The 15226-nt window shown below is 41.3% G+C and overlaps 1 protein-coding gene across 1 annotated transcript; it reads left to right on the forward strand.

Moving 5' to 3' along the window:
- The first annotated feature begins 886 nt into the window (after positions 1 to 886).
- bach1b (BTB and CNC homology 1, basic leucine zipper transcription factor 1 b) lies at positions 887 to 14297 on the forward strand. The gene is made up of 5 exons (XM_057820106.1): positions 887 to 1005; positions 1090 to 1299; positions 7091 to 9043; positions 9465 to 9671; positions 9734 to 14297. The coding sequence occupies exons 2-5, from the start codon at positions 1090 to 1092 to the stop codon at positions 9947 to 9949; spliced, it is 2586 nt and encodes an 861-aa protein (XP_057676089.1). The 5' UTR covers positions 887 to 1005; the 3' UTR covers positions 9950 to 14297.
- Positions 14298 to 15226: the final 929 nt, after the last annotated feature.

Consider the following 15226-nt stretch of genomic DNA (forward strand, 5'->3'; position numbering starts at 1 on the left):
TAAAATATTAATAATTATTTTTAACTCATCCACTGTCATTGACGGCATAGGCGGAGTTTGACTTTTGGGGTGGGTGGGGGGGGGCACAACATGTTGATGACCACGAAACGCAGTGTCAGCAATAAAATTAACTTACAAGAATATTTATAATTATAAGTTGACGATGTGCGTTTTTTGTTTCATCAAATTTGTGTCTAAATCATTCAATCCCCCAAAAAAGTTGATTCAATCAAAAAAACAATTTTTCAATCAGAGAAAAAAAAATCCTTTGAAAAATAAAACTGCCCTCCCCTATTTTTTTTTTTTTTTTTTTTGGGAAAATTATATGCAAGGCAAATGATCATCTAAGTTGCTAGTCACATTATCTGTTCGAAAAATGATTTTGACCCATTATAAAATTATATTTTTTTGGTTCATTTCATTCATTTTTGATGCAGTTTTATTGCTTTACAATTTTTCTACATATAGGAAAGTCAATTACATGCAATGACACTTTTCGGCCACCCGGGGGGCCTGGCCCCTCTGCGGCCTACCCCCCCGTTAAAATCCGCTTATGGACTCACCGTCCATCGCCGTCAATTTGGTGATGGACGTCCAATCCATTCCAAGTGGGACCCCAGCCTAATCAATGCTTTCAGTACGTATAATATTCAATCATTCATGAATCATTTGTATTGTGTCATTGCCCCCCGAAAGGGCTTGTCTTAATTTGCATCATCCGTCTTGACTTTTCACCCCTCCATAATCCTTTATATTTATTTGTAATATACCCAATTGTTTGTCTTTCCAGGAAGTGTTGTCGCAGGGAGGGAGGGCGGTAATGTGTTGGACGGGAAAACGCTTGCTCATCTTTTATCAGCATGAGTCAGCGCTGTCGCAACGCACACTCAAACACACACCCGCACACACTCATGAACACTTTGACAGATGAGTGTGTGAAGCTCGCTCAAAGCTTGTTTCAAAGTCCTCCAAACCGCCAAAGAACCTGGACGAGTCTACGCACAGGTAAGCGGGGCTGACTTTTATCACGATTATCATCATTTGCCTCATTTTCGAAAGTTTTTGTGATGTCAAACGTCGTGTACGCAGATGCCTTCGTACACATACGCGTGCGCGGCGCACCCGGTGCGCGTGCTTCGGCGTCTGGACGAGCTGCGCCTGCGTGGACTGCTCTGTGATGTCACCGTGCAGGTAGACGGCCGCCGTTTCCACGCCCACCGCACCGTGCTGGCCTCGTGCAGCGACTACTTCGCCGGAAGGCTCCACCGCGACAACGATGACATCATACTGCCACCGGAGGTGAGAGCTGCTTGAGGGAGACGTCACAATGTTTACCTCAAAAGGACGCATGCGCTCATTGGCCCACTTTATTAGGTACTCCTTCAAGAGATTTTTTGTTTTTTGTTTTTTTTTTTGCGATGGGTGTCAGTATAGGGTGTACCTAATGAAGTAGCCATTCCAGCTATATGCAGTGGTACCTCTACATACAACCACTAGCAAAAAGTATGGAATGACCTGTCTCGGACGAGCACTCACTCTTACATTTTATTGTGCAGAACAAACTGAGATAAAAAGCTTGAAAAAAATTAATGAATTAGTTCAAAAGTGCAACTTCTTGGCATTCAGAAACACTAAAAGAAATAAGTAAAAAATATTGTGGTGGTCAATAAATGTTACTTTTATAGAGCAAGTGCAGGAAATAAATATAGAATCACTCCATTCTGAGGAAAAATATCTGGAATAATGAGAAACAAACAAAGAAATAACAATCAAAACACATCTCTAGTATTTAATTGCACCACCTCTGGATTTTATGACAGCTAGCACTTGATGAGTGACAATCAGTAATCTTGATCAATTTGGTGCCAACTCTCTTTGATTGCAGTCGCCAGATCATCCTTGCAGGTCGGACCATATTTTTTCAATTTCCACCACAGGTTTTCATTTGGGTTAAGATCTGGGCTATTTACCGCCCATGGCATTGACTGCATGAGTCTTTCTCCAAGGAACGATGCATTGTCAACTTGGAAAATGACAAACATATTTTCAATTGAAGGGATAAGAAAGCTGTCTAAAATATCAATGTAAAGTTTTGCATTTATTGAAGATTTAACCACAGCCATCTTCCCAGTGCCTTTGCCTGACATGCAGCCCCATATCGCCAAGGACTGAGGGAATTTTGATGTTTTCTTCAGGCAGTCATCTTTGTCAATCTCACTGGACCGGCACCAAACAAAAGTTTCAGCATCATCACCTTGTCCAATGCAGATTCTCAACTCTATCTCATCACTGCAAATAACCTTCAACCAGTCATTCACAGTCCATGATTGCCTCTCCTTAGCCCATTGCAGTCTTGTTGTTTTCTGTTTAAGTGTCAATGATGGTTTCCTTTTAGCTTTCCTGTATGAAAATCCCATTTCCTTTAGTCGATTTTGCACAGTTCTGTCACATACCTTGACTCCAGCTTCCTTTTATTTCTTCTTCATTTGTCTTGTTGTACATCTTCTGTTTTCAAGACATACGGCCTTTAGTTGTTTGTCATGACGTTTGGATATCTTCCTCGGTTTACCATTACGCTTAACTTTAACAACCTTGACATGCTGTTTGATACAGCTGACGGTGAACAGCCCACATCTTTGGCATCCATACGTGTAGCGTTACCTTCTTCAAGAAGTTTGATAATCTTCTCCTTGGTCTCAAGAGACATCTCTCTTGATGGATCCATGATTCTTGTGGATCCACTTTGTCCAGCAGCCCTCTAAGGTGTGATAAATGCACTGTTTTTAACTGCTGACTAACGAGCAGATCTAATCTGAGGCAGGGGCCCAGTTAAGGAAAAGAAATTGACTGGGTGTGTCTGTATTTTCTACTCAAAATGGAGTGATTCCATATTTTTTTCTTCAGAATGGAGTTATTCTATATTTATTTCCTGCACTTGCTCTATAAAAGTAACATTTACTGACCACCACAATGTTTTTATTCATTTCTTTTAGTGTTTCTGAATGCCTAGGAGTTGCACTTTTGAACTAATGCATTATTTTTTTCAAGCTTTTTATCTGAGTTTGTTCTACAAAATGAAATGTGTGAGTGAGTTGTCGTCCTAGATTGGTGATTCCATTCTTTTTGCTAGGAGTTGTACAAAGTTAATTCGTTCCAGGACCTTGTTTGTAAGTCGAAATTGTCGTATGTCGAGCAGGATTTTTCCATGAGACATAAATCATAATTCCATTGATTTGTTGCACAGTCCGAAAACCTACACCAAATCCTTAATAAATAGTGCTGGTACTATTACAAATGAAATTTAAACATAGCAAAACAAATTAATTATGAATGAAAATCGGAGTAATAATACTTTATAATAATAGTTATAATGATAATTCCTGTAATAATGTAACGAATTGGGTTCTAATGTGGCGGATGTGTTTTGCATGCTGTACCTAAACACAAGTAGATGAGATAGGTGCGGTACAGATTTTACTTTCGGACAGTAGGCGTGTTGTTTTGCACAAGCTCTGAAATACATAATTAAAAACCTGACGAAGCTGGCGATTTCTTTGGCGATGTTACCTCAATAATAATTGTCACCTTAACTTATATGACTGGCGAACGGAGGTAGGAAGAGGACTGTCGAGATTGTAGACCAGAGGTTGCGCTGGACTTTTTCGTTGTCTGTCATTTTGACTGACAGGGTCATAAAAATCCGGTCATAATCTATTTTTACCCATCACTTAAATTTTTAAAATGTTAATAATGACATATTCAATAGTATGTAGTTTTCATTCATCTTTAATTAATATTCTGTCCGAACAAGCTTAACAGAGAATCCACACCGGGCCATCACACATCAAGCAGCTGTGCGTTATTAGCGCCTAGCTTGCCTTGAACATGGCTTTTTAGGAAGGGTCGGACTTGACAAGTCATTAAAAAAAAAAAAGGTTTGAGGATAAGCCTGAGAATGATCGGTTTTCTCTCTGCTCCATATAAGCAATATTTCAACATTGCTTACACGGCCGAGAGTCGGGGCAAACTGCTCGTATGTGTGTGTGACGTGCACGAACAGTGCGTGCATGCTATCGATCCATATACTTTGACTATAAACCTGTACAGGGATTATTTATGCCTGTTATTTGTGTCCTCTTTTTAATAAGCAAAATATGATATCCCTGGAATGACGGATGACAGCCAGCATGTGTGATTGTATGGTCATTTGTTTTGATGCTTCTGCGTATGCGGGTCGTCTTGCTCAGCGCATGTCGGACTGCGAATTAGTGCGCAGATATGACAAAAAATCGGATTCGTGCATTAAGAACTGTAGTATGAACATAGCCATAGGCTTGTTGCTGTTAAAAGAGGACACAAATAACAGGCATATATAATCCCCGTTTAGGCTTATATTCAAAGTATATGGATCGATAGCATGCACGCACTGTTCGTGCATGTCACACACACATACGGGCAGTTTGCCCCGACTCTCGGCCGTGTAAGCAATGTTGAAATATTGCTTATATGGAGCAAAGAGAACACCGATCATTCTCAGGCTTATCCTCAAACCTATTTTTATTTTTTTATGACTGTTGTCAAGTCCGACCCTTCCTAAAAAGCCGTGTTCAAGGCAAGCTAGGCGCTAATAACGCAGTGCTGCATCGCTACCGTAGCTACCGTACCGTCTCTCGCTTTTTGATGACGTAATTGCTGCATTAAATCCGATTTGCGGGACCGGACAGTACAGACCGCCGCGACAGTCTGGAAAAATGTGGCCCAGATCGGATTTAGACCACATACGAAACTGACCCAGATCGGATTTGAAATGGTCCCGTTCTATGCGACTTGTCACGTTCAGACCATCAAGTTAATGCCTCACTCGAGTCGGGAAAACACGAAAAAATCGGATTCGTGCATTAAGACCTGTAGTATGAACGTAGCCTTAGTTCGGACGCTCAGTTGCCTTGACATTTTTCCGAGTAAGGCCAACGACGTCATGCATCAAGAGAGACAATAGCTAATTAATATGACACTCGCCACCCTGTGGTCTGGGGTGTGAATTGCAACCTGTCAAAATGACGGATGGACTTCAGTTTTTTCCGTCACCATTTTAAAAAAACGGTCAACGACGGAAAATATTCGGTTAACGCGACCCCTGTTGTAGACATTCTACGGACGTATTGTTGAGCCAGTTCACGGACAAACACATCACGCTCATATTTTCCTATCATTTCCATCTTCATTTCAATGGTAAGCGTCACCTGTTTTCTTTTTCACCACCTGCGCTAACCTTCTTGGAACCCATGTTGATTTCTCTCACAAGAAAATCCGCCGAATGTCGGTCTTGTGGGAAAACAAAGAAACTGTGGCACTGTCATGAAATGTCGTATTTCGAGCATGTCGGCGGATGTTGAAACAAATGGCGAGTCAAATTTTACGTCGGATGTCAAAAGGATGGCGTGTAGAAGCAATCGTATTTTGAGGTACCACTGTATGTTCTTATATGTTGATATACTGCAGTACTTCTCAAATAGTGGGGCAATGCCAGGCGCGTGTGAACATGCTTTTTTTTGTTGTTTTTTTTGTTGCTGTACTAGAATAAAGTGTACTTGCACATCACTCAGCGGGAGGCAGTGGCGCTCTCATTTTCAAAGTGCTCGCAGTATTTTTGAAGTAAGCAAGAGCACACGGAAGAGACTCGTGAAGAGCTGGAGAGGTGTGCGCTGTTTTCGAAAGCCGTTTTCCGGCCGGACTCACGCAGCGACCCACTGTCTTCTCCGGTTCTCACGTGTCCGCCCGAGAAGTGCCATTTTCGGCTAGGGATCGTCACGACGACCGCCCTCACTAACGGTTCTCCCTCGGCCGCCGAGAATGCGCTTTTTTCGGGCCGTTTGCCTTCTGGCTTTGACATTTAATACAGTGGTAGATGAGGAAAGATCACTGTTTACTGTGTCTAAAAATGATCATAGCGGACAGCCGGAAGCCAAATAAATTAAGACGCCATTTAAAGACATTAGACCCCAGTCTCATTGATAAGCCGCTTGGTTGTTTTTCAGCGAAAACGTGCCAAATATTGCCAACAATCGTCCCGCTTTGTCAGTGTTATATCAGTAAACCAGTGAGCACTGATAGCATGCTCAGTGCAAAATAACCCCATACCATTGCAAACTGGAGGTGATATTGTGAGCAGCGAGCAGCGAAAATAAAAACTGTCCTTCTGTCCAAAGACACTATTTTTTCTTCTACTCAGTTTTGTTTTTTCGGTCAAATTTTTTGGCATATTGTCCTCATGAGTTAATGTTTCTAATCAATTTGAATGTTATCATTTACTGATTTTATTTTTCAGTATCAAATGGTAAAAAATGCCCCTTGAGTGTATTTTTACAGTTTGGATGTGACTTTTTTTTTTTTTTTTTAATTCAGGCAAAATGATGCGCGTTAAGTCTTTTCTGTTACAAACAAAACAATGTTAATAAAGTTATACTTTATAAGTTGATCTCTGTTATTTTCTCTAATAGAAAAAAAGGATACAATGTGAGGCAGAGACGTACTTATAATAGTAATATTATAGACAAATGATACTATTTACAGCGGCGGCAGAGTTTGGGGGGGCGCAAAACATTTACGTCTTCCTTGGGGGGGGCGTAACAGAAAATAATTGAGAAGCACTGATATACTGTAACGTTACTCAGTGTTATTGATGATATTAGACGTCCAATTGTGTGGCTCTTAAAAACGAAATTGGGTCACTGGGTTGGGGTTAATGGCAGTTATTGAGGGGTAAGGTTGTCAAAAGTATCTATTATCAGTTTTTTTTTTTTTTGCACCATACAACAGATCACAAAAAAATTATTCTCGTAAATTTGATTTTGCACTACTCTTAAAGGTAATGGAGGATATTTTTTTATTTTTCTTCTTAATTCATTGTCTCCAAATGACAGTGCTAGCCGTCCAATCCATTTGAAATGGAAAACTTGGCACCAAATTGGTTTGTTCGCTTCCACCCTTCCAGTTCAAATGGATTGGACATCTACTACTGAGAAACTAATTTAAAGTCACAGCACAAGGATAAAAAATTCTTTTTAAAAAATGTGTTCCTGTCTCCAAGGTAACCGCGGGTGGGTTCGAGCCCCTGCTCACATTCGCCTACACGTCTGAGCTGCTCTTCGGTAAACATGACATCCTTGAAATTCGTCAGGCGGCTTCTACGCTGGGCTTCCGAGACCTGGACCAATCCTGTTTTGACTTCCTGCTCCCCAAGTTCAGCTCGGATCTGCCTTTGCCATCATCACGGAGGAAGAAGTGTTGTACAAAGAAAGAGAAGACCAAAGAGGAGAAGGAGAGCAAACCTGTATCGAAGGAAGCAGCTCTGCCAAGCTGTTTGGAAGAGAATAGCAAGAGGACTATATTCACATCTGGACCTCCTGTGGGTGCAGGAGGCCCCAAATATCGCAAGTTTCAGCTGGCTTATGGGAAAGAAACTCCTCAGAAACATGGATGTAAGGAGACCTTTGGAGAAGAAAAACAGGAAGCAAGTATCAAGTTTAATGTTAGTCCTGATCTGGTAACTGAAATCCCCGGACGGAGAGATGCAACTGAGCTTCCAGAAATTGTCAGCAGCGATCGTGACAATGTGGACAAGTGTCCCAGATCTGAATCAGGCCACATAAATAAAGACACACTCTCAGATGACATACTCTCAGATGATGAAGAACAAGGACCAGGGACAATGTTTGCTGATTGTCCCAAACTGCGAGCTACTAAGCAGAAAACTGAAGGTCACAAGAATGTTGAACGGCGCCTAGGAAAATGTGCTAACATGACTCTCATGTCAGATTCAGTCATCATCACAGAAGACGGCGAACCAGGGCTAAGGTTCTCAGGTGATCCCAAGCTGGTTGCAGGTGCCACATGGAAAGATGAAGATTCTGGAAGCCTAAGAGAATGCCAGAGTGGAGTGGAAATCTCAGGAAATCGCACTTTTAAGGGTTTTAGCTCTGACTTGATCTGTTCACCTCAGAAACCTTTCGAAGAAGATCGAGAAAAAGGACCACAAACAAGGTTTTCTGATGATCCCGATTGGCAACCTGATGGAAGTCTAAAATACAAATACAAGGATGTTGATAGCTGTCTCAGATCAAATCCTATCCCCTCACTTCAAGAACAAGGACCAAGAGTAAAGCTCCCTACTTGTCCCAATTTAGTAGAAGGTGCCACGCAGAATGCTGAAGCTACCAGAAGCCAGTGCAGAGCAGGGTATCTCAGAGGTGAAACAAGCCCGTCTCATCAAAACGCTACCACAAAAGATGAAAACAAAAGATCAGAAACAATGTTTTTTGGTGATCCAAAGCCCGTTCTAAGTGCCACTTGGAAACATGAAGTTCTGGACCTACCAAAGCATTTAAGATACGGCACCAGTTTTGAGTATCAACAAAACTTTACAGAAGTCAAAGAACAAGGACTAGAAAGGAGATTTTGTGTTGGTCCTGAAACTGTAGCAGGTTCTACTTGGGAAGTCAAAGGCCCTGAAACACCACTGGGATTCAAGAGCGCTGATGTGTGGTCCAATTCAGGCATGGTTGATCAGGACACCATTGCAAAAGATGAAAAATACCGACCAGGCGTAAACCTCTCGTGTATCACACAGAAAGTTGAAGGTCCTGGAGAAATACTACTGGAGGACACAAGAAACAACGTGGACACTTGTTTGGGGTCTGACACTGCCCAGTTCCATGAGAATATCACAGAACGAGAAAACGGGCCACAGTTCTCTATTGTTCCTGATCATATCCCAGATGTCTCTCTGAAAACTGAAGCTCGTGGACGAGAGGATGTTGCATCTCACTCGGGCACCCCTCATCAGAACCGGATCTCTATTGACCGCAACTGCCTCTTCTTGGCTCAGAATCTGGAACGGAGCGTCCCCCTGTGGAAGGGAAGCACGTTGTCCGAAAGTGAAGGAGCGTCTCAGTCGGGCTTTTCGTCTTTCAACTCGGGTGAGGATGGCGACTCAGAGACTGATGGCGATGGAGATTGGTGCCCCAGAGAACGTGCCAGACAGGTAAGGTTCGAACCCATCTAGTTTTCGGCTCAAACGGGTTGCTGCTTGTGGAAAACTTAACAGACTCACCAATACAAGAAGTCATGGATTTCTTGGAAACTCATTTGAGCATGTTTGAATGGGGTCGCTATGGTGGCTGGGTAATTATTGACTAGAAAGTGTGTGTGTGCCAGCGCTCAGAGTCCAGTGTGTGTTTATCGCCTCACGTTTTTTTATAATGTCATCACTAGGTCAACTCTTAACGACACATTCCCTACAATTGACAGTGATAGACATTAGCTAGCATTGACTGATCGTGTTTCATTGGCATTGATGGTGATAGACGTCCAATCAACACTGCCAGCCCCCCCAGTCAAAATGGATATGACGTCTATCGCCATCAATGGCAGCCAATAAGTTAATTAAAACAAGATTTTTGCAGATGGCTCTTCCGTTCTCTGTGGATTACGCGATCCGTCTGAACCGCGTGGAACTGCAGAATCTGCTGAGTCAACACGTGTTGACGCGGGAGCAGCTGGACTTGATCCACGACGTCCGCCGGCGTGGCAAAAACAGACTGGCCGCACAACGATGCCGTAAGAGGAAGCTGGAGTGCATCGCAAACCTGCAGGAGGAAATCGACAAGCTGGTGAGAGCAGGACCAATGGTTCTTTGTGGAATGGCGCTTAAGCAAGTGTTTTGTGTCCTCAGAAATGTGAGCGTGAGAAGCTGCTGGAGGAGCAGAACCACCTTCATCACCTGAAGACTAGCACGCACCTCAGCGTCACAGCGCTGCGACGGCACGTCTACGGCGAGGACCAAGATCTTGACCCTAGATGCCCTCTGGCGTCAAACCTGGACACTCTACCCTTGACGGTTGCTTCCTCAATGACAGCAGAGACACAAAAACGTTCAGAGGACAATTAGAGGCATGAAGGCTGAACATATTTAAACTTTTTTTAATTCAGTCATTTCTCATTGTTTTTCAATTCTCAGATGATAAATACGAACTTCCTTGTAAATATTTGGACATGAACACCAGGACTCATCTTTGTACTGGGCACTATTTGGATACTTTAAAAAGGATTCAACTTGTGTGTTATTTGGTGTAATTTTCAAAAAAAAACAAAAAAAAACACTCTCTTTGTTACGGTCCGCGGCAGCGGAATTAAGCTTGCACCCCTAAGCAGACAACTCAAACCAAGTAGGCGTGTTACAATATTTATTGAACTCAAAACCACAAGCAAACACCAGAAGGGAGTAACAAAACGGTTCCGTGACAAAAATTTGACAGGGATCTGAAAAACCGGAGGTTAAGGGTGATGGGCGAAGGTTACAAGTCCTAAACAAAGCGATGCACTCATTAGTGCAGAGGATACAAAACAAGAACGGCATCCAGCAAAAAGAAAAAACAAGTCCAAACGTGCATCAATCGAAGACTAGCAAGTAGGCATGAGAATACAAATTGGCAATGCCGTCCAGAAAGATAATATCCCTGAAACCTTCTCTTATAAGAGTTTATAAACTCTACTAACAAGATGGGATACAAGTGTGATGCAGGTACAGTAACTCCGCCCACCGCCACACAATTAGGCTCCGTCATGCTAAACACAACCAGACCTGCAGCAGAATGTGAAAGTCTTTTTGTTTAAACCCTAGATGCCTTAATTTACATTTAACATTTATGCCTGTACATCAGAGGTGGGTAGAGTAGCCCAAAATTTTACTGCAGTATGAGTAGTGTTACTTCAAAATAATATTACTCAAGTAAAAGTAAAAGTCGTCATCCAAAAAATGTACTCAAGTACAAGTAAAAAAGTATTTGGTGAAAAGAATACTCAAGTAATGAGTAACATTGTGAATAACTTTTTATATTTTTGTTGGATTTTTTTTTTTCAAACAATGTTTTTTTTTTTCTGAAGTTATCTATAACCAGGGGTGCACATAAGTGGTCCGCATGCGCGCATGCGTACTGGACGTAGACAAACGCGCTGGCCCTCAACGGTTTCCATACGCTTTTGCGTACCGATGGCTGACCACTGTATTTGCGGCGGACATGAGAAAATAACTTCTCGAAATGTCGAAGAGGCAGGCTACACTGAGTAATTACTTCCGTGTTCCCCCACTCCCGTCAAAAGACAGACAGACGACAGAGACGTCACCGGAGCTACCGAAAAAATGACTTTAGCTGAAAAGTTGCTGCAGGAGGTACCATGGCTAGAAGTAAATGATGCTCGCACGGAAATGCGGTACAAAATGTGCCGTGAGAATCCCAATGTCGCCGATAAGAGCAGCGCATTTTATGTAGGGTCAAAGAATTTCAGCCATCCAAACTTTGCAAAGCACGAAAAAAACAGAGAGCATGTGGCAATTAAGCAAACTATCAATGTCAGACAGCACCGTACTCGCCCTATGGACAAGTGGCGGAATAAAGGTAATGAAAACAGCGCCGTGCACTGACAAACGTGTTTTTGCTCGTATTTTACAAAGCTAAACATGCACGTTCAATGAGGTCTTATGAGGAGGACATCCCACTTTTAAAAAGGCTTGGAGTTAATGTGGGAGCCGCATAATGCCCTTTATTTTGAATTGGTGCGTTTATGTTTATTTCTTTACATTTCACTTCAAAGTAATGGCAATTTTGTTGTGCCAGTTGATGTTAATCAGGCATTAATTGTTAATATAATTAATTAAAGTTAATTGGCTCTAAGTAAAGCTTATCATAAATCTATCACATTAGGCGGGTCGGCTCTCAAGCTTAATGAGGACCAAGTCACATCTCCAGGTCCTCCTCTGAGAACCTGGGCAAAAAAATGATGTGCACCCCTGTCTATAACCCATAACCCCATAAATAACCACATTCAGCCAAAGAAGTCCCCCCCCCTAAAAAAAAAAATCATTGAATTTCGACAAGAGAAAATAAATTAAATAAATGAAGCATTATTCGGCCAAAGCGCATGAGTGCCCTCTGGCGGAGAAAAGTTCCTAGTTTGAATAGTGAAGAGCTTCTTCATATAATTACTATTTTTAAATCAAAAGCATCATATCTTGGTGTTTTCGAGGTCAATCGGTGCCAAATGAAAAGCAGGGGAGAGGCTAAAATTTGCGCTTTCGGGCCATTTTGAGCGCAGCACTCTACATCAAATACTTCATTTTAAAGGTGCTTTAAAGACACCACGTGATTGAACAGGCTGGCGTGAAGGTAGAACGGCAAGCTTGCGTCTGATTGGTATAATGGAGTCATGTGATTATTGCTGCAACGTCCCATTGGTGAAATTGGTAGAGCTACTTTTAGCATTGCTAGCTAAAAAAAAAATACCGTAATTTTCGGACTATAAGCCGCTACTTTTTTCCTTCATTTTGTATCCTGCGGCTTATAGTCCAGTGCGGCTTATATGTTGATTTATTTGGGTTAGGTAACACCTTATTTGACAGCGGCATCATAAGACATGACAATATCATGGGCATTACTGAATGCTTGAGTTATGACGGATGTCATTAAGTGTCATCCTTCAAAATATGTCACTAACTCCATTTATGTCCAGTTTGGATCTTTTACATCCATCCAAAAGTGAGATAATTTGCCAGATAACACTAAATGACATCTGTTATAAGCATTCATTAATGCTCATGAGTCATGACAGTCTCATATCATAATTAGGATGGTCTAATGACAGTCTTATGGCGCCACTGTAAAATAAAGTGTTACCAAATAATTAATAACTCGTTAGTAATGAAACAACTGGAACCGTAACTAAAGAAATAATTAGCACATACCTTGAATTTAGATTTTCTGTAGCACAGCAATGCATGCTAGGAGGCATGTTGGACAACATCAGTGTTGACAGCACTTGGCAGCAGAGGATGACTGTCTCCCTCATGGGAGCCGTGATGGCCAAATGAAGCTTCTTGAAGCAATGATGCTTTGCAGGCAATTGGTTCAATGCTTCATGGTGGTTCATTTGGTCTTAAAGTGTTACCTGTTAATATCTTTGGTGTAAATATCTCATAATACAGTGCAGGCTGCGGCTTATAGTCCAATGCGGCTTATCTATTAACAAATGTCATTTTCGTGTCAAATTTGGTGGGTGGCTTATAGTCAGGTACGCCTTTATAGTGCGAACATTACGGTACATCTTGAATGTAGATTAAACAGGAAAAATGTAACAACTCTTGTGTAGCCCAAAGTCCCGGAGTAAGAGTTGCATTTTTTCTTCACAAATCTACTCAAGTAAAATTAAAAAGTATAGCTTAGTAAAACTACTCTTAGAAGTACATTTTTCTCAAAAAGTCACTCAAGTAAATGTAACGGAGTACATGGAACGCGTTACTACCCACCTCTGCTGTGCATAAAAAAAGCATTGAGGAATACATAAGTACACAAAAGTAGTAACAAAGGAGTGAGTGAACGAATCATATGCTCCTCCCATTCAAAATGAATTGGACGCCTAGCGTCGTTAATAGCATTGAAAGATGAGCATTCAAAGTCAGTCCTCCTACTTTATTTATATTTATTATGAATTGGACATCTATCATTGTTAATGGCAGTCAATGAGATAAAACATTTGAATATTTTTCCCAATGCAAATGATGAAATTGAAATGCAGTACTGGTACAACGAGTGGTACATTGGCTCTCTCTAGTGGTAGGTGAAAGAATTAATTATTGAATAAAATGTTTTAAATATTGAATGTAGGTTTGAATAGGGACTGTAGGGACATAACACTAGCAACTTTTCAGGATGCTCAAATTGTCCCCACCAACTTTTAAGCAACCTTATTTGCTCTATACTGTATAATGAGTTCAGTCATATAGGTAATTTAGATTGTCTTCCCATATGCTGTAAGAAATTGAAATAGAATTGACTCTACCATTATTAAGTGAATTATTGTCATTTACTGAATGCACAATTTTTTTCCTCTCAAATGCACGTTTGGTTGGCTGATGACTTGCATTTACTGTATTTTCCGCCTTATGAGGCTCATCGAAATATAAAGCACACCTACAATGAATGGCCTATTTTAAAACTGTTTTCATATATAGGGCGCACTGCATCATAAGGCCCAGTAGTAGTAGTTGTTGGGTTGGGCATTAAAGGGAATGTTATGCCATGATCAACTAATATTGATCCACATATAAGAGGCATCGGATTATGAGGCACACTATCGGCTTTAGAGAAATTTGGAAGCTTTTAGGTCCGCCTTATGATGCTAAAAATACAGTATTTAAAATATATTTTCTACATTATTTAAAAAATATTTTTATTTGCAGTCTATGCAGACATTTTTTCAGATAATCATACTTTAATCATAATCAAGGTAAAAAGTTTTCATTTTTTGTTGAGTTTGGCTGTGTTTGTAGACAAAAGCAGTAATGTTTTACAGTGGGGCAAATAAGTATTTAGTCAACCACCATATGTGCAAGTTCTCCTATTTGAAAAGATTAGAGAGGCCTGTAATTGTCAACATGGGTAAACCTCAACCATGAGAGAATGTGGAAAAAAAAAACAGACAATCACATTGTTTGATTTTTAAAGAATTTATTTCCAAATTAGAGTGGAAAATAAGTATTTGGTCACCTACAAACAAGCAAGATTTCTGGCTGTCAAAGAGGTCTAACTTCTTCTAATGAGGTCTAACAAGGCTCCACCTCTACCTGTATTAATGGCACCTGTTTTAGCTCATTATCGGTATAAAAGACACCTGTCCACAACCTCAGTCAGTCACACTCCAAACTCCACTATGGCCAAGACCAAAGAGCTGTCGAAGGACACTAGAGACAAAATTGTAGACCTGCACCAGGCTGGGAAGACTGAATATGCAATAGGTAAAACGCTTGGTGTAAAGAAATCAACTGTGGGAGCAATTATTAGAAAATGGAAGACATACAAGACCACTGATAATCTCCCTCGATCTGGGGCTCCATGCAAGATCTCACCCCGTGGCGTCAAAATGATAACAAGAACGGTGAGCAAAAATCCCAGAACCACGCGGGGGGACCTAGTGAATGACCTACAGAGGGCTTGGACCACAGTAAAAAAGGCTACATTCAGTAACACAATGCGCCGCCAGGGACTCAAATCCTGCACTGCCAGACGTGTCCCCCTGCTGAAGCCAGTACACATCCAGGCCCGTCTGCGGTTCGCTAGAGAGCATTTGGACGATCAAGAAGAGGACTGGGAGAATGTGTTATGGTCAGATGAAA

This window comes from Corythoichthys intestinalis, chromosome 18 (genome assembly GCF_030265065.1).
Source record: "Corythoichthys intestinalis isolate RoL2023-P3 chromosome 18, ASM3026506v1, whole genome shotgun sequence".
NCBI lineage: Eukaryota > Metazoa > Chordata > Actinopteri > Syngnathiformes > Syngnathidae > Corythoichthys > Corythoichthys intestinalis.